General features: G+C 40.5%; 1 protein-coding gene across 2 annotated transcripts in view; it reads left to right on the top strand.

The window, feature by feature from the left end:
- bach1.L (BTB and CNC homology 1, basic leucine zipper transcription factor 1 L homeolog) overlaps positions 1 to 24,239 on the top strand; it is a 37,738-nt gene extending 13,499 nt beyond the window's left edge. The window contains exons 1-5 of one of the 2 annotated variants that reach the window (XM_018245954.2): positions 1,063 to 1,535; positions 15,296 to 15,580; positions 17,010 to 18,293; positions 20,370 to 20,576; positions 22,666 to 24,239. In XM_018245954.2, the coding sequence (XP_018101443.1) occupies positions 15,341 to 15,580; positions 17,010 to 18,293; positions 20,370 to 20,576; positions 22,666 to 23,082 (2,148 nt within the window). In that variant the 5' untranslated portion in view covers positions 1,063 to 1,535; positions 15,296 to 15,340 and the 3' untranslated portion in view covers positions 23,083 to 24,239. Of the gene's footprint in view, positions 1 to 1,062; positions 1,536 to 15,295; positions 15,581 to 17,009; positions 18,294 to 20,369; positions 20,577 to 22,665 lie in introns of those variants that run through there. The other variant, XM_018245955.2, reaches the window with a different exon arrangement.
- Positions 24,240 to 27,130: the final 2,891 nt, after the last annotated feature.

Here is a 27,130-nt window from a genome sequence, read left to right as displayed (position 1 = left end):
TTTTTACTTGATTTCAACTATTTGATGGAAGATTGCCTTTATTTGAGTGCCTGCTCCAGATTCTTTTACCGTTGCAGCTCCTCATGCTGAGGGCTCATTGCGGTGCACCTGGGCCACTTGCCTACTGTGGGGATAGTGTTGCCACCTGGCCGGTATTTAACCGGCAAAACACCAGCCAAGGCCGGGGGCCGGTATTACAAATTTACTGGCAATGTAGCTGCCGGTAAATTTGTAATACATCAAACAAATGCCCGTGGCCTGCACCCAGCCTAGTAAAAACAAACCTTTTTGCTGCTGGCTTGAGTCCAAACGCGCGCTGTGGCCCCACCCCCTTTGACGTCAAGACCGGCCCAGCCAATCACGCGCCATAGATCCACCCCCTTATTTGTTGTGACCCGCCCCTTTGCAGCCAGGGCCTGCCCTTTTATTCCTGCCCCCTCCACCAGCCGGTAGAGATTTTTTTTTAAAAGGTGGCAACCCTATGTGGGAAGTAAAAAAAACTCTACCTTATGGAGACCCCCTCCATCTAATCCTAGAAACCAGATTGCTGAAATGATAAACTGCAGATCTGCTGAATAAAAAGCTAAATAACTCAAAAACCACAAGTAAAAAAAAAACATGGTCTCCAACCCCTTGGATGTTGCTCCCAGTGGCCTCAAAGCAGGTGCTTGTTTTTGAACTCCAGGCTTGGAGTTCTTGGTTGTATAAAACCAGCACCTGAACTGGTTACCTTGTGAACCATTGAGTGGATTCGGGAGTCACCCTGTATTTCATCTCATGGATTCGTAATTGTTTCTTTTTTGTTTAATACATTTTTCTGTAACTTGCGGGTGCATCAACAAAGTTTTTTCTCTTTTCACTATTACCCAATCCATGATGTTGTATAAAACCAGACAAAATCTCCTATTGGCTGCCAGTCCATATAGGGGCTATTAAACAGCCAATCACAGTCGTTATTTGACTTTTTCATGCTAGTGCTGCTCTCCAACTCTTTTTTTACATTTAAATGTGTCTCACAAGTTAAAAAAAGTTGGGGACCCCTGCTGTACATTATACTAAAAGTTAAATCTAAGGTGAAGAAGGCCATTAATTAGAGCACCAATTAGGACAACTTACTTGAGGCCTAGTTTTTACACCACAGGGTCCATAGGCTTCTTGTTGGTCCAAAAGGCTTGTTCAGTAACACAGGGCCCTAGGGGCCCCAAGCAACACTGTTGAATCCTTAGTTATAATGGAGAAGAAGAACATCCTAAACAGGAGCTATAAAAAATATAAGTGTTGTAGGTGAGGAGAGGATAAGGTTAAATTGCAGCTCACTCACACCACCCCGCACCGCTGTTAAGGAAGTAGTAACGCGTTTTCGGAACCGGAGCAGGTTTGTCCCAGCCCTTGCACTGTCGGCGGATGACGTCACTCTCGGTCACGTGTCCCTAGGAGTCCTGAGGAGCTCGGGCAGCCCAGGAAGCTGGCAGGGTATAAGGAAGCGAACTGTAACGATGTGGCTATGGGACCGCTCCGCTAATTCCACCGAAACCGTGAGTGTTTTTTATTTGCTACACTGAGCAGGTCGGCTGCCCACAATCCCTTGCGAAGCAATGTGTCAGTCTGCCATTGCCATGGACACTGTCATTTGTGTAACATGGTCACTGGCTCTGTAACGCTGTGCTGCCACCTCCACACTCTAGTGTTCGACTACAACCCCCAGAATCCTCTGCGAGCAGCAGCTGCTTGAGAGCTACAGTATGTGTAGTGCCCCCTTATAGATTATAAATAGGTAAATATTAGGCAAGCAGTTCCACCTCTACTCCTCTTTATCAAACATATTTGTCTCTATTACCTATCTATCCTGTATAGAGCAGCCTTAAAGGAGAACTAAACCCTACAAAGGCCCCTCTTTTCTCCCCCCCCCCCTCTAGCTGCCCCCCCCGGGGCCGGGCAAATGCCCCTAACTCTTTACTTGCCCCTCGGTGCAGATTCTGTCCAGCGGAGTTCACGGGCGACATCTTCTTCTCTTCGGTAATCTTCAGAATGACATCGGCGCATGCGCAGTTGGAGCAATTTTCTGTTTCGTGACAACCGAGCATGCACCAAAACTCATGACAATTGCTGAAGTGCCAGCCTCATTCTGAAGATTACCGAAGCGGCTGAAGATGGTGGCCTTAAACGCCGCTGCAGGAAGAATTCACTGGCACACAAGGGTTCTTTCAAGCAGGTACAAGCCCTTGCTATATTTTATTTGCAGAGGTGCAACGTTTCAGGGTAAACCCCTTTATCAAGCATCATGCTTGATAAAGGGGTTTACCCCGAAACGTTGCACCTCTGCAAATAAAATATAGCAAGGGCTTGTACCTGCTTGAAAGAACCCTTGTGTGCCAGTGAATTCTTCCTGTATTCATATTGTTGAGGTTGCCGAGGCCTCCATCACAGTGCACCGGGTCATCTTATCGTGGAGAGCCAGGGTGTGCAAGCGTGGTAATCTTGTACTGGTCTTAAACGCCGCTGGACAGAATCTGCAAGGGGGGGGTAAGTAAAGAGTTAGGGGCATTTGCCGGTGGGGGGGGGAGCTAGGCTGGGGGGCAGGGAGGGTCTATGTAGGGAAGGTTTTTTTTTTAACATTAGGGTTTAGTTCTCCTTTAAGGCAGCTGTTTCAGAACTAGACAATCAAATAGAGAAACAGGAGTGCTCCAATCCCCTGCCGTATAATTAGTTAAACAATCTTCTCTTTAGCGGTCAATATTACAATCGGAGAAACCGCAGTTAAAGCTTGTCTTGGGTGCACTTTCCCCGAACCCTCCGCTAAGTAACACTTCTCCAAAACCAGAAATATGGGTCACTCACCGTTCCTGTTTAGTGGCCCGGGTGCTGCGCCCCGAACCCTCAGCATGGGGGAGATATCGATTCTTAAATCCAGCAGATTGGCACGCACTCAGCAGGACTCCAGGCAGCGGTAAAATCAATTCACTTTATTTCACAAACATTAATCGTCCTAACGAGTTTCGTGGGTTCATATGATTACGTGTGTGAACACACGAAACGCGTTAGGACGATTAATGTTTGTGAAATAAAGTGAATTGATTTTACCGCTGCCTGGAGTCCTGCTGAGTGCGTGCCAATCTGCTGGTTTTAAGAATAGCTGTTTCAGAACTACAAACCCCAGCTAGTGCCCCACATGCTGCCATATCTCATGTTAAAGTGGTTGTTCACCTTTAAGTTGACTTTTAGTATGATGCAGAGAGTGACATTTTGCAACTGGTCTTCGTCTTTTATTCAGCTGCTCTCCAGTTTGCATTTTCAGCAGTCTGATGGCTAGTATTTAAATTCCCCTAGCAACCATGCATTGATTTGAATAAGAGACCGGAATATGAATAAGAGAGGCCTGAATCGAAAGATGAGTAAATAAAAAGTAGCAATAACAATACATTTTGTAGCCTTTCAGAGCATTTGTTTTTTAGATGGGGTCAGTGACTCCCATTTAAATGCTGGAAAGAATCAGAAGAAGCAGAAGGTCAACAATTGAAAAACTAATGAAAAATTAGCTTAGACTTGGTTATTCTATAACATACTAAAACTTAACTTAAAAGTGACCCACCCTTTTAAAGAGTCCTGCTGCTCTTCTCTATCAGGGCAAGTATCGGACATTTTTCTCATTTGCCATAATTAAGAGCAGGAACTAAGGGGAAGTCACCCTTAATATTCACCGTCATGTTTTACTCGGGCCTAACACTTCATATGTCTTTTCTTTTTGTATAAGCCAAATATTGGGTGTTATACAGTATTTCAAGATTTTCTATTTTGGCCAAAATGTCCTTTTCTTGTGCGTGTTGCTCTTTAGCACTGCCATGGGCTAATATCACACTGGTTTGTTGTCTTTAAAGGGATACTGTCATGGGAAAACATTTTTTTTCAAAATGAATCAGTTAATGGTGCTGCTCCAGCAGAATTCTGCACTGAAATCCATTTCTCAAAAGAGCAAACGGATTTTTTTATATTCAATTTTGAAATTTGACATGGGGCTAGACATTTTGTCAATTTCCCAGCTGCCCCAAGTCATGTGACTTGTGCCTGCACTTTAGGAGAGAAATGCTTTCTGGCAGGCTACTGTTTTTCCTTCTCAATGTAACTGAATGTGTCTCAGTGGGACTTGGCTTTTACTATTGAGTGTTGTTCTTAGATCTACCAGGCAGCTTTTATCTTGTGTTAGGGAGCTGCTATCTGGTTACCTTCCCATTGTTCTTTTGTTTGGCTGCTGGGGGGAAAAGGGAGGGGGTGATATCACTCCGACTTACAGTACAGCAGTAAAGCGTGATTGAAGTTTATCAGAGCACAAGTCACATGACTTGGGGCAGCTGGGAAATTGACAATATGACTAGCCCCATGTCAGATTTCAAAATTGAATATAAAAAATCCCCACTAGAGATGCAGGCACTTTGGCTGGGGGAAACAATTGTTTTTCCCCCAAATATGCCTCCCTGAGCCCTAGGTCACCCTCACCAGTAGGGACCACCAGGTGTAGATGTCCATATCCTGGCACTGAAAACAGTGCCACAGCCACGCTAGTCATGTGCATATAAGTAATGTGACTTATAAACCTGTTCCTGACCTACCATTACTCTGACATCATTGGATGGGGTGAAACAAGTAAAAGTATATAAACATGCTTGTGAGGTTGGTGGTGGATACAAACCACAGCCTGCTCCTAGAGGCCACTGGTGAGTTCCGGGCCAATCCGAACATCACTACTGGGAACATGTTGAATGATCCGATGTCACGCACATATTATGGGCATAATGAAAGAGCTATATTATTATTATTATATTGTTTAGGGATACACCGAATCCAGGATTCGGTTCGGGATTCGGCCTTTTTCAGCAGGATTCAGATTTGGCCAAATCCTTCTGCTCAGCTGAACCAAATCCACATACTAATTTGCATATGTAAATTAGAGGTGGGGAGGGAAATCGCTTTTTTGTCACAAAACCAGGAAGTAAAAAAAAATTCCCCTTCCCACCCCTACTTTGCATATGCAAATTAGGATTTGGTTCGGTATTCGGCCAAAATAGTGGATTCGGTGCATCCCTAAAATGGTCTACAAAAATATATTCTCAAAATCTTTCCAATATAGATATATTTCAATGGTTTTTAAAGGAGAACTAAACCCTAAATGAATATGGCTAAAAATGTCATATTTTATATAGTGAACTTATTGCACGAGGCTAACGTTTCAGCTTGTCAATAGCAGCAATGATCTATACAAAATCGGGAGTCCATATTAATCAAACCAAGCCCACGGGACTTGCCCCAGTTCAAAAGGGCCATCAACTATAGAAAAATTTATATCAAAAAATGATATAAGTCCCAAAGCTTTCTTCAAGTAAAAAATATTAATTTATTGAAGTACATTTTAAAAGAATTAAAGCTGGTACATACTACCCCCCATATCCCACCTTACGCGTTTCGCACCCTCCGGCGCTTAGTCATAGGTGTGTCTATGACTAAGCGCCGGAGGGTGCGAAACGCGTAAGGTGGGATATGGGGGGTAGTATGTACCAGCTTTAATTCTTTTAAAATGTACTTCAATAAATTAATATTTTTTACTTGAAGAAAGCTTTGGGACTTATATCATTTTTTGATATAAATTTTTTTAATAGCAGCAATGATCCAGGACTTCAAACTTGTCACAGGGGGTCACCATCTTGGAAAGTGTCTGTGACACTCACATGCTCAGTGGGCTCTGGGCAGCTGTTGAGAAGCTAAGCTTAGGGCTCGTCACTAATTATCCAGCAGAAAATTAGGTTGGTCTGTAATATAAGCTGATGCTACAGGTTTGCTGATTATTAAATTCTGATGCTAATTGCACTGGTTTCTGTGCTGCCATGTAGTAATTATCTGTATTAATTACTAATCAGCCTTATATTGTGACATTTCTATTCTATGTGTACTGTATATTGTGAGTGGGTCCCTAAGCTCAGTAAGTGACAGCAGCACAGAGCATGTGCAGTGAATCAGCAGAAAATAAGATGGGGAGCTACTGGGGCATCTTTGGAGACACAGATCTTTACTGCTAAAGGGCTGTGGTTGCCTTGGGCTGGTACAGAAGCACAAAACATAATGTACAACATTTCTTGCTACTTCTTTAGTTAGGATTTAGTTCTTCTTTAAAGTTATTTGTAAATGTAATTGCTAGTGAAAGCAGTATTTGTAGCACGTTTTACAGCTAAATGAACATAAACATGTGACCGCCCTGCAATATGCATGGAACCACAGCCTTGTTATGGGACTGTCAGACAGACGAAGTTCTGAAGCAGGAATGCTGGAGTCACGTAGTCGGTGTGTCAAAAGAATCATGTGACCGTCACTGAATTACACGGGTTCATTGTGTGAATCCAAACAGAGTCAGAGTGATGGGCATGGTCCAACGTAATATGACAAAAGTCTACATAAAGGCAATGTTACCCTGGGGAAGGGGTCATTGCTCTCTCACAGCTAATTCCTAAAATATAGGAATTCCTGGATTAAAGTTAAAGGTATACTGTCATGGGAAAAAAAAACATTTTTCAAAATGAATCAGTTAATAGTGCTGCTCCAGCAGAATACTGCACTGAAATCTCTAGTGGGGGAAACAGTTTTTGGGTGGTAGGTGCCCTTTAAGGGCAGTGGCACACTGGAAGCTTGTGATTTTTTTCTGCGGGCGACTTATCACCCAAAATGCCACTCCATTGCCTCCGGAGGAAACTTTGGCCGATTTAGCAAAATGTTGGGCATACCACCACGATTTCAATAACAGGTATAGGACCTATTACCCAGAATGCTCGGAAACCTGGGATTTTCCAGATAATGGGTCTTTCCTTAATTTTCATTTCCATACATTGTAGGGATGCACCCAATCCACTATTTGGGATTCAGTCGAATCCCTGGTGAAAGATTCAGCTGAATACCAAACCGAATCCTAATTTGCACATGCAAATTAGGGGCAGGAAAGGAAAAAGTGGAAAAAATTCTTCTTTTGTGATGAAAAATCATGTGATTTCCCTACCCGCCCCTAATTTACACATGCTAATTAGCATTCAGATTTGGTTCAGCCAGGCACAAGAATTCTGCCGAATCTGAATCCTGCTGAAATAGGTCGAATACTGTATTCGGTGCATCCCTAATACATTGTCTGCTTCAAATTAATTCAAACATTAAATAAACCCAATAGGCTGAGTTTTCCTCCAATAATGATTAATTATATCTTAGTTGGGATCAAGTACAAGGTATTGATTTATTATTACAGAGAAAAAGGAAATCATTTTTAAAAATCGAAATTATTTAATTGAAATGGAGTCTATAGGAGATGGGCTTCCGGTGATTCGGAGCTTTCTGGATAATGGGTCCCATACCTGTATTGGCAAAGAAGAGGCATTTTCTGGAGATTTGTCGCACATAAAAAAAAAATCATGGGCGACAAATCTTCCCGTGTGCTACTACTCAAAACCATATTGTGACACACAAACCTACCTGATCTCTCGGGGGCCCCCCTCTGGATAAACAAAGAGCTGCTTTCAATAGCAATTAAAGGAAAACTATACCCCCAAAATGAATACTTAAGCAACAGATAGTTTATATCAAATTGAATGACATATTAAAGAATCTTACCAAACTGGAATATATATTTACATAAATGTTGCCTTTTTACATCTCTTGCCTTGAACCACCATTTTGTGACTCTATCTGTGCTGCCTCAGAGATCACCTGACCAGAAATACTACAACACTAAGGGGCAGATTTACTAAGCTCGAGTGAAGGATTCGAATTAAAAAAACTTTGAATTTCGAAGTGTTTTTTGGGCTACTTCGACCATCGAATGGGCTACTTCGACCTTCGACTACTACTTCGACTTCGAATCGAACGATTCGAACTAAAAATCGTTCGACCATTCGACCATTCGATAGTCGAAGTACTGTCTCTTTAAGAAAAACTTCGACCCCCTACTTCGGCAGCTAAAAGCTACCGAAGTCAATGTTAGCCTATGGGGAAGGTCCCCATAGGCTTGCCTGTGATTTTTTGATCGAAGGATATTCCTTCGATCGTTGTATTAAAATCTTTCGAATCGTTCGATTCGAAGGATTTAATCGTTCGCAGGATTTGCGCTAAATCGTTCGACTTCGATATTCGAAGTCGAACGATTTTAGTTCCTAGTCGAATATCGAGGGTTAATTAACCCTCGATATTCGACCCTTCATACATCTGCCCCTAACTGTAACAGGAAGAAGTGAGGAAGCAAAAGGCAGAACTCTGTCTGTTAATTGGTTCATGTGACCTTACATGTGGTTTGTATGTGTGCACAGTGGATCTCAGGGGGCGGCCCTTATTTTTTTAAAATGGCAATTTTCTATTTATGATTACCCAATGGCACATACTACTAAAAAAGTATATTATTATGATAATGGTTCATTTACATGAAGCAGGGTTTTACACATGAGCTGTTTTACTCAGTATCTTTTAATAGAGACCTACATTGTTTGGGGGGTATAGTTTTCCTTTAAGTATACAAGTAACTTTAAAACCTGTTAAATATGTTTAGTCAATATATGTAGGAAAGATGCTTAGAATATTTTATTTAAACAAAAATAAAAAAAAACATTTTTGGCTGGAGATGCCCTTTAATTCTCCAGGGCATTAGTTTTAGATTGGTGTTTGCAGTGAGAAACATTATGTGGAGCCGCTTTATCAAATATCTGCAAAGCAGGGAATGATCCCATTACAGGTGTAAGTGTCTGTGTTGCCCTCAGACATGCAGTAGTTTAAAGGAACAGTAACACCAAAAACTGAAAGTGTTTTAAAGTAATGAAAATATCATGTAGTGTTTCCCTGCACTGGTAAAACGGATGTGTTTGCTTCAGAAACACTACTATAGTTCATATAAACAAGCTGCTGAGTAGCAATGGCGGAAATTGAAAAACGGCTAAATGGCACAGGATAAATAATGGATAACAGATAACACCATTATGTTCTACAGAGCTTATCTGCTATCTGCTGTGTAACTTGAGCCTTTTCTCCTTTGAATGGCTGCCCCCATTGCTACACAGCAGCTTATTTATATAAACAATAGTAGTGTTTCTGAAGCAAACACATCAGTTTTACTAGTGCAGGGAAACACTGCCTTATAATTTTTATTACTTTAAAACAATTTAATTTTTTGATGTTACTGGTCCTTTAAACTGCCGACTGTATAGGGTGGGATTATTTAGGAACGGTGAGGTTATTTAGGAAGGGCGAAGGGAAAACGTTATGTGGAACAAGAACACCGCAATTGCCACTACTCATATACCGGTACAAATGCCCAAATTACCTTTTAATGATGCTGCTAAAAACGCTGATATGTGTACCCTATGTTGTGCTCCTAAATGTCCAGCCCTGTGTTGTTTTGTGAAGGAGAGTTGTGTTCCTGTGTGGCTTTTAGCACCTACTGTGTTTATTTGGGATCCCTGCAGGGCCAGACATTGATGGTTCCTACTGATGTCAGTAAAAAATGATCTTTAGGAGGATTTTTTATGGTCCTTACAAAGGGCAGTGGCTAAAGCACCTTTTACCTTAACCAAAGGGCAATTGTTCCCAAACAATGTATGTGTGCAGTTCAAGCTTTGCTTTGATTTGCAGCTGATGATTGGCTGCATACAAAGCCAAGCCTCTTAGTAATGGGACACTCCGTTTCAGGTGTTTATTATAACAGCGTGAAAATCTAGCTGTAAATGAGGACATTTATCCCCTTTGAAAAAGCTACGGGCGAAATGTGCACCGGGGTGGACTTGCAGCGATGTTTAGGTGAGAATTTAAGGATTGTGCAGTGCCATGTGGTTGCTTTCATTGCCTTCATTGTAGGCTCTCAATTTTGTGAAATGATTTATTTTTGCTTATGCCGGAAGGCAACTGGGGCATTGGGCATACATTTCTGAATGAACAATACTTATCACCTACTAGCATTATTTCTATGGGAATCTTTTTTGAATCCCTAACAGTACCCGGGTACTCAATTAAATGTGTTTATTATCTTTAACTTTAGTGAAACAAATGGTTTGATGCCACACCTAACACATTGCTGCTATGTCCAGTTTTTTTTAATATGTATGTATGCATATTTTAAATTTGGAATAAATAGTGTGTTTTACCTAATACATTCCCAGTAGCGAGATCCCCTGTTTAAGTAATATACGGATTCTTTTCTTCTCCATAAGGGGGGGTGGAGTTCCGGTTGTACTTTCCCTTAAAAATACTGGGTAGTAACTATATAATTGTTGTACAAAATTGGGGGGTTGTGGAAGCACTGCTAAGGCTAAATCAAAGTATATTTAAGTATAATGGAAGTGCTACTTACAATGCACTTCCCTGGGCCCCTGTCTCATAAGTAATTCAATATAAATGCAAGTGCATGTTTTTACAAAGTTATGATCATAAAGTTGAAAAAAGCTGTGGCTTAGCTTCATGTGCTTTTAATAGCACCCTATACCCACCCCTATATACTAATGGTGGTCCTATGCTTTTAAATATGGGCGTTGGTTTGGGCAATCTCTCTCTCTTAAAAGCCTTAACTGGCGGGGGAGGATCTAGGCTCCAGAGTGAAACCAATTTTCCACAAACACTGAATACAGGTAATGCTATTATGCAGAGAATTGTCTTTTTATATTATGACCTGAGAATAAACAAGTTAGGGACCGCCATATGGGGTTTACCTTGACGTGGTATGGAAGCTTTTCAACTTTATGATCATAACTTTGTAACTAAAAAACCCCTGTTTTTGTAAACACATGCACTTGCATTTATATTGAATTACTTATGAGACAGGGGCCCAGGGAAGTGCATTGTAAGTAGCACTTCCATTATACTTAAATATACTTTGATTTAGCCTTAGGAGTGCTTCCACAACCCCCCAATTTTATATAATTGTTGCACCTTTCGCTGCAGCTTTGGGATATTTTTTTCTTATGCTGGCCTAGATAGCCCTGAACATCCAGCTTTAGAGTCAATTAGCATGATCTATTGGTTAAACACTATTCTGCTGTAAAAATTCTTCCAACTGATACACCATTGGTTTTCTGGAACCTTGTTATGAGCTAAGGAAGGCCCTGACCGAAGGCTGAAACTCCATAAGGACCTTGAACCAAATCACTCTCTTAAGATAGACCGGACGATGAAAGTTGCTGACTCAGTCCCGCCAGACCAATTCAGTAGCTTTGAGGCCTGTGTATGGGGCCTGGCTTGAAATGCGTTGGTGCACCGATATGACCTATGTTGGAAGGGTCTTTATAGGTTCCACTGGATGAGGCCAATGATTGGATTAGGTCTATTTGACCCAGAGCATTGGTGGCTTGTTTGGCAACCTCTCCAGCAGTACTCTTAGGGGGTTAGTTATTAAAGGGATACTGTCATGGGAAAAAAACATTTTTTTCAAAATGAATCAGTTAATAGTGCTGCCCCAGCAGAATTATGCACTGAAATCCATTTTTCAAAAGAAGAAACAGATTTTTTTTATATTCAATTTTGAAATCTGACATGGGGCTAGACATATTGTCAATTTCCCAGCTGCCCCAAGTCATGTGACTTGTGCTCTGATAAACTTCAATCACTCTTTACTGCTGTACTGCAAGTTGGAGTGATATAACCCCCTCCCTTTTCCCCCCCAGCAGCCAAACAAAAGAACAATGGGAAGGTAACCAGATAACAGCTCCCTAACACAAGATAACAGCTGCCTGGTAGATCTAAGAACAACACTCAATAGTAAAAACCCATGTCTCACTGAGACACATTCAGTTACATTGAGAAGGAAAAACAGCAGCCTGCCAGAAAGCATTTCTCTCCTAAAGTGCAGGCACACGTCACATGACCAGGGGCAGCTGGGAAATTGACAAAATGTCTAGCCCCATGTCAGATTTCAAAATTGAATATAAAAAAATCTGTTTGCTCTTTTGAGAAATGGATTTCAGTGCAGAATTCTGCTGGAGCAGCACTATTAACTGATTCATTTTGAAAAAAAATGTTTTTTCCCATGACAGTATCCCTTTAAGGGTAGAGTTGTGTTGTCCTCAAAAATTCGAGTTTTCAGGGTGATTTTTTTTGGTCAAAACTCACATTTTTGGGTTAGAAAGAGTCCTGCAGCGGGTCGGGTACCCGCAAAAACCTGCAGTACCCTGTGGGTTGCAGGTAGAAGTTTCCGGAGCAGGCATAGACGCGGGTCAGCGGTTCTCCAGGTGTGCAGGGCTTCTCAATCGCGAGTTTTACTCCTTTTTCTCTGATCACGCCTACTTCCAATGATGTCACTACTGGGTTACAATGGCAGCACTTCCTGTTTCTTGATGGTCAGCGGCTCGGGGTTGCGGATAAGGTACTTGCGGGTCCAATCAAGTAAGTATGCGAGTTGCGGGTTTGGGTGCGGGTAGCGGGTTGGGTTACGGTTTAACAAATTGGTCCGCGCAGGACTCTACCTTGAACCATTTGAAGATGTTAATAACATTCATGATGTTTGAGTTTTTTTTTTTTGGACAGTTTTGCCGGAAAACTTGAATAATTTGAGCAATTCAAGTTTTTTCCAGGTGAAAACTCGATTTTTTTCGAGTTTTCAGGTTGTTAACCCCGAACTCACTGATTCGAGTTTTTCCCATTCAAGCTTTTTTTTTTTTTTTTTTAAATTGTTAAAAAGTAGCAACAACAATAAATTTGTAGCCTTAAAGAGCATTTGTTTATAGATGGGGTCAGTGATCCCTCATTGGAAAACTGTTGGAAGAAGAAGACAAATAATTGAAGAACTGTGCTTACCAATTTCAGGTGCCACTGGATGTTTTGATGTATGAGATTGTTCTTCGGGGATAGAGCCGTTGCTCCGTTTCTGGTTATTGGCTATGAGCCCTGTCTTATTGCCCTTTATTAAAGGCAGGGCATCGAGCCACACAGTCACATGGATTTGCTTCAGCTATCACATTGGCTTTCTTTTATTGTTTAGACTCGGGAACATTTCAGCCAAGTCAATATCCAGGCACAAAACAAACATAGTCTGCCCTTATTTCTATGCAAAGTTGCTTCAAAAACCATACAGGCAGGTTCAATGATTTCCTATAAAACCAGCCCTGCTGTGATAGGGACCTTAGATTGTAAGCTTCATCCAAACAGGGACTGGCGTGAATGATGTGTACTCCCCTGTAAAGTGCTGCTTCTATAGCCTGAAAGCACGGGATTGGCTAATGTCCCAGTCCCGCCTGTAGGTTTCCGGGGGGAACATGTAACCGTCTAGGCTGCAACCAAAATAAAAACCAGGGGAGATGTGGCCATAAATTCAATTGGTCTTCTGTCTGTGGGAATGGATACAGCAGCCTTGCTATAGCGTGACATTTTAGTTTTACAGGTATCCGGAAACCCATTATGCAGAAAGCTCTGAATTACGGTAAGCCCGCCTCCCATAGACTCCGTTATAACCAAATAATTCACATTATTAAAAACAGATTTCTTTTTCCCGGTAATAAGGAGACTTTACATTTTACTTAATCCCGACTAAGAAATAATTCATCCTTATTGGAAGCAAAACCATCCTATTGGGATTACAGTTAAACTTTGATTTTAAGTCCCCTAATTTTAAGTTTTCCCATATTTTTAAATTTTTTATTTGTGCTTCCACCAACTTATAATGCATTTCAATGGGTGCATTTCCCTGATTTTAAGTAATGTTTTCCCGGATTTTACATCAAAATTGTGTCCTGATGTTCCCAAAAACTGCCTTTTCCCCCTCCTATGAATGTTGTGATTTGTGAAATAAAGAGGTTTAAAATGCTAACCAGATGTATATTTTGCTGTGTTTCTGCCTATAAATGGTTAATTCCAATTAGTCTGCCCCTTATACAGTCCTGCACCAATCAGGTGGGGTTTTTAATGTTTACATGATTTTCTAGTAGACTTAAGGTAAGGATTCAAATTATGGAACCAGGTCCTGAGCATTTTGCATAAGGTCCCATACCTGTATATTTTTTATTTTATTTTTATATTTTCTCCTAATTATGTCGCTGCTATAATTCGTATTGGACATAGTAGACGAGGATGTGAAATAGTCATATTATGTGGGCGCTGGGAATAATGCATCAAAATGATACAATTGTTTATGGAAAATGACATGCCTGCCTTTTGGAGCTTTTCTGGGTAGTGGGATTTCAGATAATAGATCACTCCAACTTGCAGTACAGCAGTAAAGAGTGACTGAAGTTTATTAGAACACAAATCATATGACTGGGGGCAGCTGGGAAATTGACAATATGTCTAGCCCCATGTCAGATTTCAAAAAAAAAAAATCAGTTTGCTCTTTTGAGAAATGGATTTCAGTGCAGAATTCTGATGGAGCAGCACTATTAACTGATGTGTTTTGAAAGAAACATGTTTTCCCATGATAACTTTTAGTATTTTGTTGAATGGCTAATTATGAGTAACTTTTCAATTGGTCTTCAGTTTTTCATTTTATAGTTTTTGTGATATGTGCCTTCTTATTCCAACTTGTGAATAGGGGTCATTGACCCCATCTAAAAAAAGACAAATCTATTGTTATTGCAACTTTTTACTGCTCATTTTTCTATTCACTCCTCTCCTATTCAAATTCCAGTCTCCTATTCAAATGCATGGTTGCTAGGGTAATTTGGATCCTAGCAACCGGATTGCTGAAATTGCAAACTGGAGTACTGCTGATGCTGAATAAAAAGCGAAATAACTCAAAAACCACAAATAATAAAAAAAAATCAAAAGCAAATTGTCTCAGAATATCTCTCTCTACATCATACTAAAAGTTAACTCAAAGGTGAACAATCCCTTTAAGCAGCTTTGCTATGCATGTAATGTTTGTGCTGGAGGCAGCTATAATGTATTTGCAGATAATCGTGCAGCACAAGGTCACGTAATATCCGTGTGCGACTAGAGTGAACTTTGTCCCTGAGGCTGGGAAGGCTGTGAGCTCTTGTGCGTTATGTACTGCACACGTGTATGCTACAAGCTTCTATACAGCAGCAGCGGTGCAGAAAAGGAATTTTACAGCTCACTTAACAAAAGTCGTCTTTTATCCTTTTCAGTCTTTGGGCATTTCTTTTTTGCTCATATAAAGGAGAAAAAAAGAATTGTTGGTCCTAATTTTTTTTTTCTGGAAACTGAGTTGATTGCATGTTAAATAGTATGCGATAAAGTATGGAGAATAAGTGGTGATGCAGTGTAACAAGAAGCCTTCCCACTCCCAATGTTATTGTCACACTGCTGTCACCCCTATAGTAACGCTTCTTTGTCTGTGCTTCTCTTTTAGCTGCAGTGATAAACAGAGGCATGATCAGTGAGTGTGAGTCCCAGGATGTCTTTTAATGAGAAGAATGATGCCTCCTTTGCCTACGAGTCTTCAGTGCACAGCAACAATGTTCTGCGCCGGCTCAGCAGCCAGAGAGATCAGGGGATCCTTTGTGATGTGACCATTGTTGTGGAAGATCAGCGATTCCTGGCTCATCGGACTGTGCTCGCCGCCTGCAGTGACTTTTTCTTATCTCGACTTGTTCAGCCGTGTGATGGCGATTTTATCATTACGTTGCCTGAAGAGGTAAGTGGCTCCTACCAAGGCACCTTTGTGCACTCCTCTCAATGCCTCTATCGATCTTCCCTCCCCTGCTAAATTATAGTGCAAAGGACAACAAGAACATCACAAGGCTGCCTTTTGTCAGATGAGTGTTTTTTTTTTTTTCAAGTCGCTCATTGATAGTTACAGTAATATGGTGTATACACAGGCATACTTTAACAGTCCAGCTCTGCAGCTAAGGTCCTGCTAAAAGTTCTGCAATGCCAGAAAGTTGCTGATTAAGGTAGTGTGTAAAGGAAACTTTGTTAACATTTAAATTAACTTTTAGTATGATGTAGACTAGAGAGTGATATACTGAGACATTATTGTTTGTGGTTTTATTTATTCAGCAGCATTTGCTATTTCAGCAATCTGGTTGCCAGGGTCCAGATTATCCTAGCAACCATGCATTGATTTGAGTAAGAGACTGGAACATGAATAGGAGAGGCCTGAATAGAAAGATGAGTAAATAAAAGTAGCTGTATCAATACATTTGTAGCCTTACAGATGAGATGGCTGCCTACACACCAATATTACAACTTGAAAAAAATATACTTGCAGGTTCAGGAATGAAATTTTATATTGTAGAGTGAATTATTTGCAGTGTAATTTAGAAATAAAAACTACATCATAATAATCATCACAGAATTTAAGGTATGTAGGTCCAAATTACAGAAAGATCCGTTATCCAGGAAACCCCAGGTTCTGAGCATTCTGGATAACCGGTCCCATACCTGTAATTTATTGCAGTAAAGTGCAGACATAGATCCAGTGGATTTTGGAACCCATCATGGTGGCCAGTTAGGGGCTCTAACATTTACGCTGTTCCAGGTTTGTGATCATGTTCACAGGCTTTGTCTTAGTTAAAGGGGGTATTTATCAAAATCCAAATTGATCTCATAATTTTCTGAAATATACTCCAATCAAATCTGCACGGATTATTTCCCCTTATTTATCAATACATTTTCCTGAAAATTTCCAGTGCAGGAAAAAACTCTAAAAAATTGTGAAAATCGTAGGAAAATTCCAATCGTACGTATTTTTCGGATTTTCGCCCAAAGAATCCTTTTTCTGCCTGAAAATCACGAAATTATTGCACAAAACCTAGCGCAGATCAGGATATCTTCAGGACGTCTCCCATTGACTTACCGTACATACAACCTCAGCAGGTCTGAGATGCCGATTCGGACTCTGATTTTTTCTATCCTGGGGGTATAATAAATCACAGAAAATTCAAGTTTTTTTTCACTAAAAATGTGTATTTTCTTGTCAAAAAAAACAAAAGATTTTTCGAGTTTTTGGCATTTGGACTTTAATAAATATCCCCCTAAATGTTTTACATGATCGGTGAATGCACACGATACCTATATACAGATGCAGCACTTGTGAAAACACATGTTTTTTTCTCTTGTAGGTATCCGTCAAAGGCTTTGTTCCATTATTGCAGTTTGCTTACACTTCCAAACTCCTTGTCAACAAAGACAACCTGCTGGAAATCCAAGAATGTGCAAAGCTGTTGGATGTCCACGATATAGAAGAAGCCTGTTTTGAGTTTCTCAAGTTAAAATTTCTAGACCTCAAAGCCGACCTTCAGGAATGCCCTCGGAAGAAATGCTGTAAGTCGTTTTGCCCGAAGGCGAATGCTCAGCTCCAGCCTGATACTGGCGCCAACGTGGAAATCAATGAAGTCGAGGAACTTTGGAGGGCGGAGCTCCCCTCAAAAATCAAATGCGCGGCTGAGATTGAGAACATATCCACCGTTTCCGAGAGTCCGAAGAAACCCTGTGAGACGTTCTGCTTCGGTCGGGAGAATGATCCCGATAGTTCGGCCCTCTGCCCAAAATACAGGAAGTTTCAGAAAGCCTTTAAGAGTGACCGGGTTCGATCAATAAGCACATGCTCCAGCAATCAGGATGCCCCAAGCCCGTTGTCTGTCCAGTCGAGTGAAGCGTCGGAAAATGTCGTCCGATCCCAAAATCAACCTGTAGAAATGGAAAGGAATGATGTAAATCTGCAGGACATCAATGCTACATACCTCAACCTCCCATGTGAGGAAAAGACGAACAATAAAGCTGGTTTCCCTCCTTGTTTTCCCCTGGGACAGCAGGATTTTAACTCTGCGTCTTTTAAAAGTTCATATCAGCCCTACGGAAACGTAAACTACAACGAGGAGCACGAGCCCACTATAGACGTTCTGCCTGAGAAGTCAACAGGTGAAAAGCACGTCAGTCCGAGGGCTGATTTATCCAGCTCAAAGGAGGTAACCGGAAACGATTTGTGTCCCCCCGAGGAACGTAGCAATGTCGAAAGGGAGGTAGCGGAACATCTTGCGAAAGGCTTTTGGCCTGACATTTACAATGATGAATTTCAGTGCCAACCTGAGATAGAATCGGTGCCTAATAAAGAGTCACGTGATGAAAGCAGCGTGGAAAAAAGGCAAGAATGTCCGTGGCTGAACATCACCATCAGTGAAGGCAGTGAGAGGACTTTTACAACTCTGAACTCAGTCTCTTGCCCCTTCATCAATACCCTCTCCAGTGAAGGGTGTGCCAGCAACTCCCAACTCATGCTGGAGGAATGCATTCAGGAGAAACAGCAAGACACGTGTCCATATGCGTGTTCCATGACTCTCGAAGGGGATTCAGAAACAGACAGCGAGGACGACAGTGGGGAGTCCTGTTCTGTTCAGGAATGTGAGGTAAGCCCAGATTGTTATATGTCAAATGCATGCGGGCTATTGCCCGCTTAAAAGGAAAATCGCCTGCAGCAATTCACAGACGGCGCTTTGTTTTCTGAAGTTGCCGGAAGTTTCCTCGTGAAGCAGCCTTGGACGACTTCGGAAAACGCATTGCCGCGGGCGATTTTCATTTTAGTCGGCGGAGGGCAGGGGGAAGGCAGTTTGGGGAGATTGTCGCTGGGGCAACTAATCTCCCCGAATCTGCTCGTGAGGACTGACCCTTAAACACTTTTTCCAGTTCAATTAATTTCAGCTTGTCACCCAGACAAATACTTTTTTTCAGTTACTCTCTATTTTTTATTTTTTTACCATTTTTTCAAAACCTAAGCGATTCAGGTGCAGATCCTGAACTGTTACAATTTTGCATCATTTCGTTGATACATTTCTCAGCAGCATCTCTGGAGTATTGGCAACTGTTGTATCAATTCTAACAGCCGCCTTTAATGAAATTCAGGGACAAAGAAATGTATCAATTTAGAATAGGTAACAGTGTCGGCGACCCCCCCCCCTCCCCACACACATACACTTCCCAGAGCTGTTTTAGAAGGTGAAAAATTAGACTTTACACTTCAATATTAGAAAAATGGTCACATATAGAAAATAGAAAGTAATTGGAAAAAGTCTTTATTTCAGGTGATCTGTCTGAAACCAACTGAACTGGAAAAAGTATTGGAAGGTGAACCACCCTTTTAAGGGTAAGGGCAGATTTCGGGGAGATTTAGTCGCCCGGCTACAAATCGCCTCTTCTTTGGGCGACTAATCTCCCGAAAAGCCTTCTCGCCGGCTAGAATCTAAATCGCCGGAGGGATGGCACTCGGAGTGCTTCATTTTCCGAAGGCAGGAAGGCTTTTCAGGAGATTAGTCACCCGAAGAAGGGGAGATTAGGCACCCGAAGAAGAGGCGATATGTCGCCGGGCAACTAAATCTCCCCAAATCTTAGTGTGCCATTACCCTGACAGGTCATGGAGATCCATTCTGAACAGCTTGTATTGTGTTATTAAAGTTTATTGGATAAGTATGCCCCACCCTTGATCCCGCCCACACCACCGCTAAAAAAAACCATCAGTGCTAAAAACGGTAACCCCCCCCCCCCCCCAACTAGTAGGCTAAATGTGGTCAAATCATTTCTGGGATTCTTCTGCATCCAGCTGATTGACATGCAAACCAACCAAACGGACAAACACCACTCCAGTAGCCAGACCTTGTCACCTGAATGATTGGAGCTACAGGAGCATCACACTTTCCTATCCTCGCGCTCCTCTGTTTATTGGCTAAGGTTTATGTGTCATGTCCAATAACTTACTGGATTGGGTCAGGTACTCAACTAGCATGGCTGCAGTGTTGCTCATCAGCCTGCTTGCTGACACACTACCCAAAATAGTAGATACTGCAAAGTGCTGGAAATGCAGCCGCAAGTTAATTTCTGCTTCAAACAGGTGCAGCGAAGGTACTTGTATGTTTGTATTTCTTTAATAAACTGTGATATATGCTCAATATTTTAAATAAAGTACAGATCCATTATCTGGAAACCCGTTATCCATAATGGTCCGAATTATGGAAAGGCCGTCACCCATAGACTCCATTTTATCCAAATAATTAAAATGTTTAAAAATGATTTCCTTTTTTTCTGTAATAATAAAACAGTAGCTTGTACTTGATCCCAACCAAGATCTAATCAATCCTTATTGGAAGCAAAACCAGCCTTTTGGATTATTTAATGTTTAAATGATTTTCTAGTAGACTTAAGGTATGAAGATCCGAATTAAGGAAAGATCCGGTATCTGGAAAGCCCGAGCATTCTGGATAACAGGTCCCATACCTGTACTATACTTATCATTAATTCCAAATGACATTTCATGTTGCATTTCAAGTCCAAATGTCTAATATTTTTGGCCTCCATCTGACTTTTGCTAAATGATATATATTGATTCATATTGGTATCTTGTGACGGTTTAATTGTTGTTGATAAGTTAATTGAAGGAGTCGTGCGTAGGGTTTTACATTTTATTCTTCGCTAATTTTTGCCATTTCTTCCAGACAAAACTGCCATTCAACGCACAAAAGATCATTTCCCTTTCCCGATATGACTTCCAAGCACTGGTTAAAAAGCACAGTCTCAGTGCGGAGCAGTTAGACTGCATTCACGACATACGCCGGAGAAGTAAAAATCGCATAGCTGCCCAGCGATGCCGCAAGCGGAAACTGGATTGCATCCAGAACCTGGAGTGTGAAATCATTAAGCTGGTACGAGTTGCTGTACTGTGCTACTCACATGCCTCTTGTATATACTCTTAGTTTACTAGATGTCTTGTTTATAGTTATAGTTCTTATAAGGGTATTCAGCTACTCCATTCTAACAGGCTCACTTTTATATTAAGGATATAGTGATATAATACACAAGAGCCATGAATATCCTGTATGTTATAGCCTTATAAAACATAAAAGCTATAAATATCCTTATAAACGGCGAGTTCTGATGTAATCCGTTATAAACAGTGAGTTCTGATGTCATTTCTGTCACATGACTCACTGAAATTTGTGTATTCTAATAAATAAAGTACCCCCAGTTGCAAAATATAAGGATATTAGATTTACCTCAGTGTTTTTATACGGTCATGAAACTCCTCGGTAACTTATAATATCCTTATAATTTACAAGAGGGGGTACATTATTCACTATATAATACACAAAAGCCATGAATATCTTGTAAATTATATCCTTATAAACGGTGACTAGTGATGTCATCAGTATAAATAAATACGGTATGCCTTGTTGGAAAATATGAGGATATTGGAAGTAACCTCGGAGTCCCATGACCTGTATAAAAGCACTCCGCCTTGGCCTCATGTTTTTAAATGGTCATGAAACTCCTCAGTGACTTATAATATCCTTATACTTTACAAGAGGAGGTACTTTATTCACTATATAAAGGTGCCTAGGGATGCAATTGGCTATAATTGGAGCCTAGTGATGTCATTTCTGTCACATGACTCACTGAAATTTGTGTATTATAATAAATAAAGTACCCCTTGTTGTAAAATATGAGGATATTAGAAGTCACCTCGGAGTTCCATGACCTGTATAATAACACTCCGCCTTCGGCCTTGTGCTTTTATACGGAACTCCTTGGTAACTTATAATATCCTTATGTTACTTTATTCACTATCTTATTGTTTCGTGTAGTTGTTACCCTGAAAACAAATCATTACTCTAGACATAGAGGGTCATTCCGAGAGTATGTCGCAGCTTATTGGCCTATGTATGGGGGGGGGACGAAAATTGTCCATATATCAATTGGGCTGGTTACAAAATCCCATACATGTCCTTGGGACATCGGCCTATGCGTCATTATACAGATAAAACATGAAGGATGTTATGCGAACAGTCTGCTGTTTTCTTGTAAGCTGTATGTGGGCTGACCCCCCCTAGGAACGTATTTAAATTACAACCCTGCATGTTTGTAATTATGTTTGTCCATCTTAAAAATTGAATCAACCACATTTTGTGGCCTCTGCTCTTCCAGAAAAAAAGCCTCAAATACTTAAAGGGATCCTGTCATGGAAAAACATGTTTTTTTTTTTTTTTCAAAACACATCAGTTAATAGTGCTGCTCCAGCAGACTTCTGCACTGAAATCCAATTCTCAAAAGAGCAAACAGATACTTTTATATTCAATTTTGAAATCGGACATGGGGCTAGACATATTGTCCGTTTCCCAGCTGCCCCCAGTCATGTGACTTGTGCCTGCACTTTAGGATGGAACTACTTTCTGGCAGGCTGTTATTTCTCCTACTTAATGTAACTGAATCAGTCTCAGTGGGACTTTTACTATTGAGTGTCCTTCTTAGATCAACCAGGCAGCTGTTATCTTGTGTCAGGGAGCTGCTATCTGGTTACCTTCCCATTGTTCTGTTGTTAGGCTGCTGGGGAGGAAAGAGAGGGGGGTGATATCATTCCAACTTGCAGTACAGCAGTAAAGAGTGACTGGTTTATCAGAGCACAAGTCACATGACTGGGGGCAGCTGGAAACTGACAATATGTCTAGCCCCATGTCAGATTTCAAAATTGAATATAAAAAAAATCTGTTTTCTCTTTTGAGAATTGGATTTCAGTGCAGAATTCTGCTGGAGCAGCACTATTAACTGATGTGTTTTTAAAAAAAACATGTTTTCCCATGACAGTATCCCTTTAATTCTGACAAATCACCGATTCTGACTAAACACATGTTTGAGAGCTTGGTTGTGCACAGAATGTCCAGCAAAAGAGAAAATCATATACTTGCCCTCATTAATAATGGTATGATCTATTTTTAATACTATTTTTATTTTTTGTAGCAAAAAGAAAAAAAACACTTGCTGAAAGAGAGGGACCAAATACTAACCACTTTGGGAGAGACCAAGCAAAATCTGACTGGACTTTGCCAGCAGGTATGCCGAGAAGCTGCCCTGAGCCGAGAGCAAATGCAAATCCTCGCCAAATATTCCAGCTCCGAGTGTCCCCTCTCCTTTTTAATCACGGAAAAGGATAAAACGCTTCTCCAGTGTGACTCCATGTTGCAGGCGTGCCATGACTTTGCCGAAGGATTACCCGCCGTGGAGACAGGCCGGCAACCCGATGTCTGTAATGGTACTCTTTCACCTCAAACTGCCGCCACCGAAAGCATTGCACCAGCCGGTAATAATAGCCAGTCTGGTATAATTGATTTCTGCAAGCAAATGACTGCTAAATGCACTACTGACGAGCAAACATAAACTAAAAAGCTGATTTTTATTAAACTCCACCCGCTCCATTCAGCCCTCCCGGCCGCTGAATCGCTGATTTGTCCTCGGTGACAGAGGGAAGCAATATTTCATTTTTTAACAATATAAAAAAGATCGGGAACAGAGAAGAAAATCCATTTTAAGCATTTATTTTTATATGAATATATCCCATCCAAAATGGCTGTTTCCTTTTTATTTAATGTGCATGATGCAATGTGCTGCTCTACAAAAAATCCTCTTTTTTTTTTTTTTTTCCCAAAACTGATTTCAGTACAGTGCTAAATGTTAGCGGCCCACACTTTTATAATACGTATATACCTATATCAATTTTTGATTCTTGGATTGTTTTATTCTGGGTACAGAGAACCATATTTAATTTTCGGTCCTGGGTGTGGAAACATTATTCGGCAAAAATGCGTGCTTTCTTTAAACCCCTGCATGATTGTACTTTAAAGGTGCTTTATGGTATTTCTACCCTTGTAATCAGTAATAATTCTACACATACACTTATGAAGTGTGTACGTAAATGTTTATATAACCTTGTAGTTATAAATCCACAAATTCGACATTTCAACAATCCACTTTTCTAACTTTATACACAGATGAACACAATTGGTTTTGCATTCAAAGTTGGAGTTTCATTCTTTGCAGTCAGATTCTCTCTGGTTTAATATAGTCCCAATGTTGCATTAATAAAATGCACTTATAAAGCCCTTAAAAACGTAAGGCAACAGCCATCGTCTGAGCGTAGACCGCTAGTGTTAAACGCAAACTCCAAGGGGCACTTTATCAAAGGTCGAGGCTGCAGATTCGCGTTTAATGAGACTAACGCAAAACTGATCAGTTTTCGCCCCAAAATTTATAAATGCTTTGCCATCCGAAGCCAATCCTGAATCGATCGGAATCAGATATTCAAAATTTTGGAATCTTATATGAAATTTTTCGTTCTCGAAAAACATGAATATTCAAGCTTTTCCAAGATGTTGCTTACTCGCCAAAAAGCTGGAGACTGCACTGAATACTGGGATATGAGAAAAATTCCTCCAAATTTCTTGGTTGGAAACAGAGCCCGATCGAAAGAAATGTTTGTTTTTTTTTGATTAGTGCAAAGAAGGTTAGTCAAATAAACGACCATATGGTTTTTGGTACATATGCCCCTAATTCTAAGAGCTAGCGTGTATGTAAATAGAGTTGTTTAAAATCACCTTTTACAGATTTGCATTGAATAATCCTTTCGACTTTTAGGCAAACTAAACAAAATTTGACATTCTGTTCCTTTGTTTATTCCTCAGTTTCATTTGCTTTCCCGTTTTTAATGCAGGTTCTGTAGAAAAGTATCCGAGCACAGCCGGCAACACTCTTGGGTTTTTCAGTAAACAAGAAAAACGTTTTAAATATATAATCATTTTGTAATTGTTTCGGCTTGTTAGAAGAAATGTCTAAACGTTCAGCCCTTGTTTGGAGTATTGTATATCTGGCTGTTTTCTTGGTTATCCTGCTTGCACTGATCTCATCAGCCCCAGCGTAGGAAATTTGGGACCAATGTTCCGTTTTGGGGGATTTTGAGTAGCCATAAACTTGTTCACGGGTCCACGCTTTGATCACCTATCGGATTACTCAGGAATGATTGAGACATTGGTCTTCTGATGGGTTTTCCCGATCGATATCTGGCCACGATATCGATCGGGAAGGTTTGATTTCTATCTGACCAACCCGTCAGAGCCCCTTGGCGCATCGTAATTCGATCGTTCAGCCATACGGCCAAACGTTCAAATTACCCCCGATATAGCACTTCCCTTAAGTGGCGTATCGGGGAAAGATCCACTGGTTTGGCGATGTCGCCAAACGAGCGGATCTTTGAGTCTATGGCCAGCATTAGGTAAGAATAAAGAAGTGCCCTGGAATTTAGCTCTTTTTTGTTGTGGTATTCATCAATTTTTGTAGTTAAATATCGCAGAGAGTAAGCACACATTAACATATATAAATCTGGGGAACATCGTGTTTGATGATATAGATTTGCTTTATGTTTCTTTGAGAGGTTAGTAGATATAAAATGAGTGGCCCTTCATCGAGCAAATAGATTATTGGGTAAAAAATATTTACAGTCTTTATATAGCTTATGTTTATTTGGGAAGCTTACAGCTGGTTATTTGCGTATTGGCAACACAATAAAATGCAGTTCTGCTTTAAGGCTGATAGAATGATAGAAGAAAGGATGTCTATTTGGGACCCTTTCTGGCTCCAGAAAACCACAGGTGTGAATGCTGGGGGTTGACATTGATTCTTTGCTAGATCACACGATATATGTAACTACAGACGAAGCAAAATTTTAATTTGGCTATACCTGAACTGGAATGGATAATCTTGATAGCAGTGATAAAGTTCAATCATCCATTGTTGAATGAGGGCTTATTTTTTTTTATATTGATATATCAATAAAAATTTGATCACCTGGGCCTAGAAGTTCAAGTGGCATACACCAGTGAGTGTCATATATAACATATCCCCCCCACAACTCCCATTTCAGAAGGACTTGTCTAGAGCAGCATGGGAACTAGGTACAGCCTTCAAGAGTCCCAGTCTTTAAGATACTGTGCACCGTAGCATTAATGAGTAAAGGGAGAAGAGTGCAGACTTGAGACAGGCTCAGTTATGATGGACCATGGTTCCAGATTCATCTATAATTGTGCAATTTAGCTACTTCAAGGGGTTTATCAAAGGTCGAATTTATGTGAATTTTTTTTTTTTACTGGAATGGGCGGTTATTTATGGAAAAACTTGAATGTCTAATAATCAACCGAAAAGTCCAACCCGAAAATTCAAATCGAAAGTCAGGAAGACAATTAACATATACAAATGGTTCAATGACCTCCGCTATTGACTTGTAAATTAATTTGGCAGGTTTTAGGTGGCGAATATTTGAATTAGAACTGTTTCCATGATCGTGATCGATCTCATATTCAAATTTACATTCGAGTTGGTGCTTTTAAATTAGAATTTGTGAGTTTTGACACAATTTTTTTTTTTTTTTTTTTTTACAATTCGAACCTTGATAAATCTGCCCCTAATATTTTCAACATCAACACGAAATATTAAATATTTTATTCTTCTAACAATGCCATTGGGTTTTCATTTTTTTTTTTTTTTTTTGCAAGCTAAAACCCCTCTAAACTAAATTATTTTAATCACTTTGCCATTTTTAATTTCATGAAATATTGTGCTTCAGGGGATAATGGTATTTTTGGGGGGCAACAAAGCTAACTGTACCTAAAAATAGTAATGCGTCAGGCCATAGATGTAGTCTTCTCCCGTCAGGCTTGCAGGTATCTTCTGTGATCTAACTGGTGACTATTGGTCAAGCACAAATTGCCTAATCATATTGGTGACCCAATGAGTGGAGAAGCAAGTGTATAGTCAACGTAAGCTTTGAGAAACTAGCAGGAACGTAGGCAAGCCCCTTTAATTTGATAATATCCATGTTGCGCATTCCTCTAGGCAAATGCCCATCTTTGAGTTGAGTGCCTTTAAACAACAGTCAGAGATCTCCAGTGTAGACCTCCCAGATGAAGGGAACATTAAACCATCCTACCTCAAAGCTGAGCAGACGTCTCTGCTAGAGAGAAAAAATCTGACTCTAATGCTATAAATATATACAATATCTTCTAGGAATGCTCGTTTGGATAGAAGCAGCTATAATTCTACATTTAGCGCATGCATGTGTCGTATGCTTAATATTGCCGGCGGTTCATTTTTTTTTATAGCAGTTCGCTTTGTCTTTTTAAGTTGTGTTTAAGATTTGTCCATCCATTTCCGACACAAATCGAATTTCCTCTGTTTCTGTTGCTCATGGTTAGCGTGGAGCAGTTGTACCCGCATTTGGCACATTGTTTAAGATTTGTCCATCCTGCAATTTCCAATACAAATCGAATTTCCTCTGTTTCAGTTGCTCATGGTTAGCGTGGGACAGTTGTACCCGCATTTAGCACATTTCTAAAGCACTGGATTTCAGCCTGGGTTACCGAAAGGAGAAAATAAACCT

The sequence above is a fragment of the Xenopus laevis genome, chromosome 2L (genome assembly GCF_017654675.1).
Source record: "Xenopus laevis strain J_2021 chromosome 2L, Xenopus_laevis_v10.1, whole genome shotgun sequence".
In the NCBI taxonomy this organism is placed as follows: Eukaryota; Metazoa; Chordata; class Amphibia; order Anura; family Pipidae; genus Xenopus; species Xenopus laevis.
The sequence above is the reverse complement of the archived record's forward strand: the minus strand, read 5'-3'. Positions and strand labels throughout refer to the sequence as shown.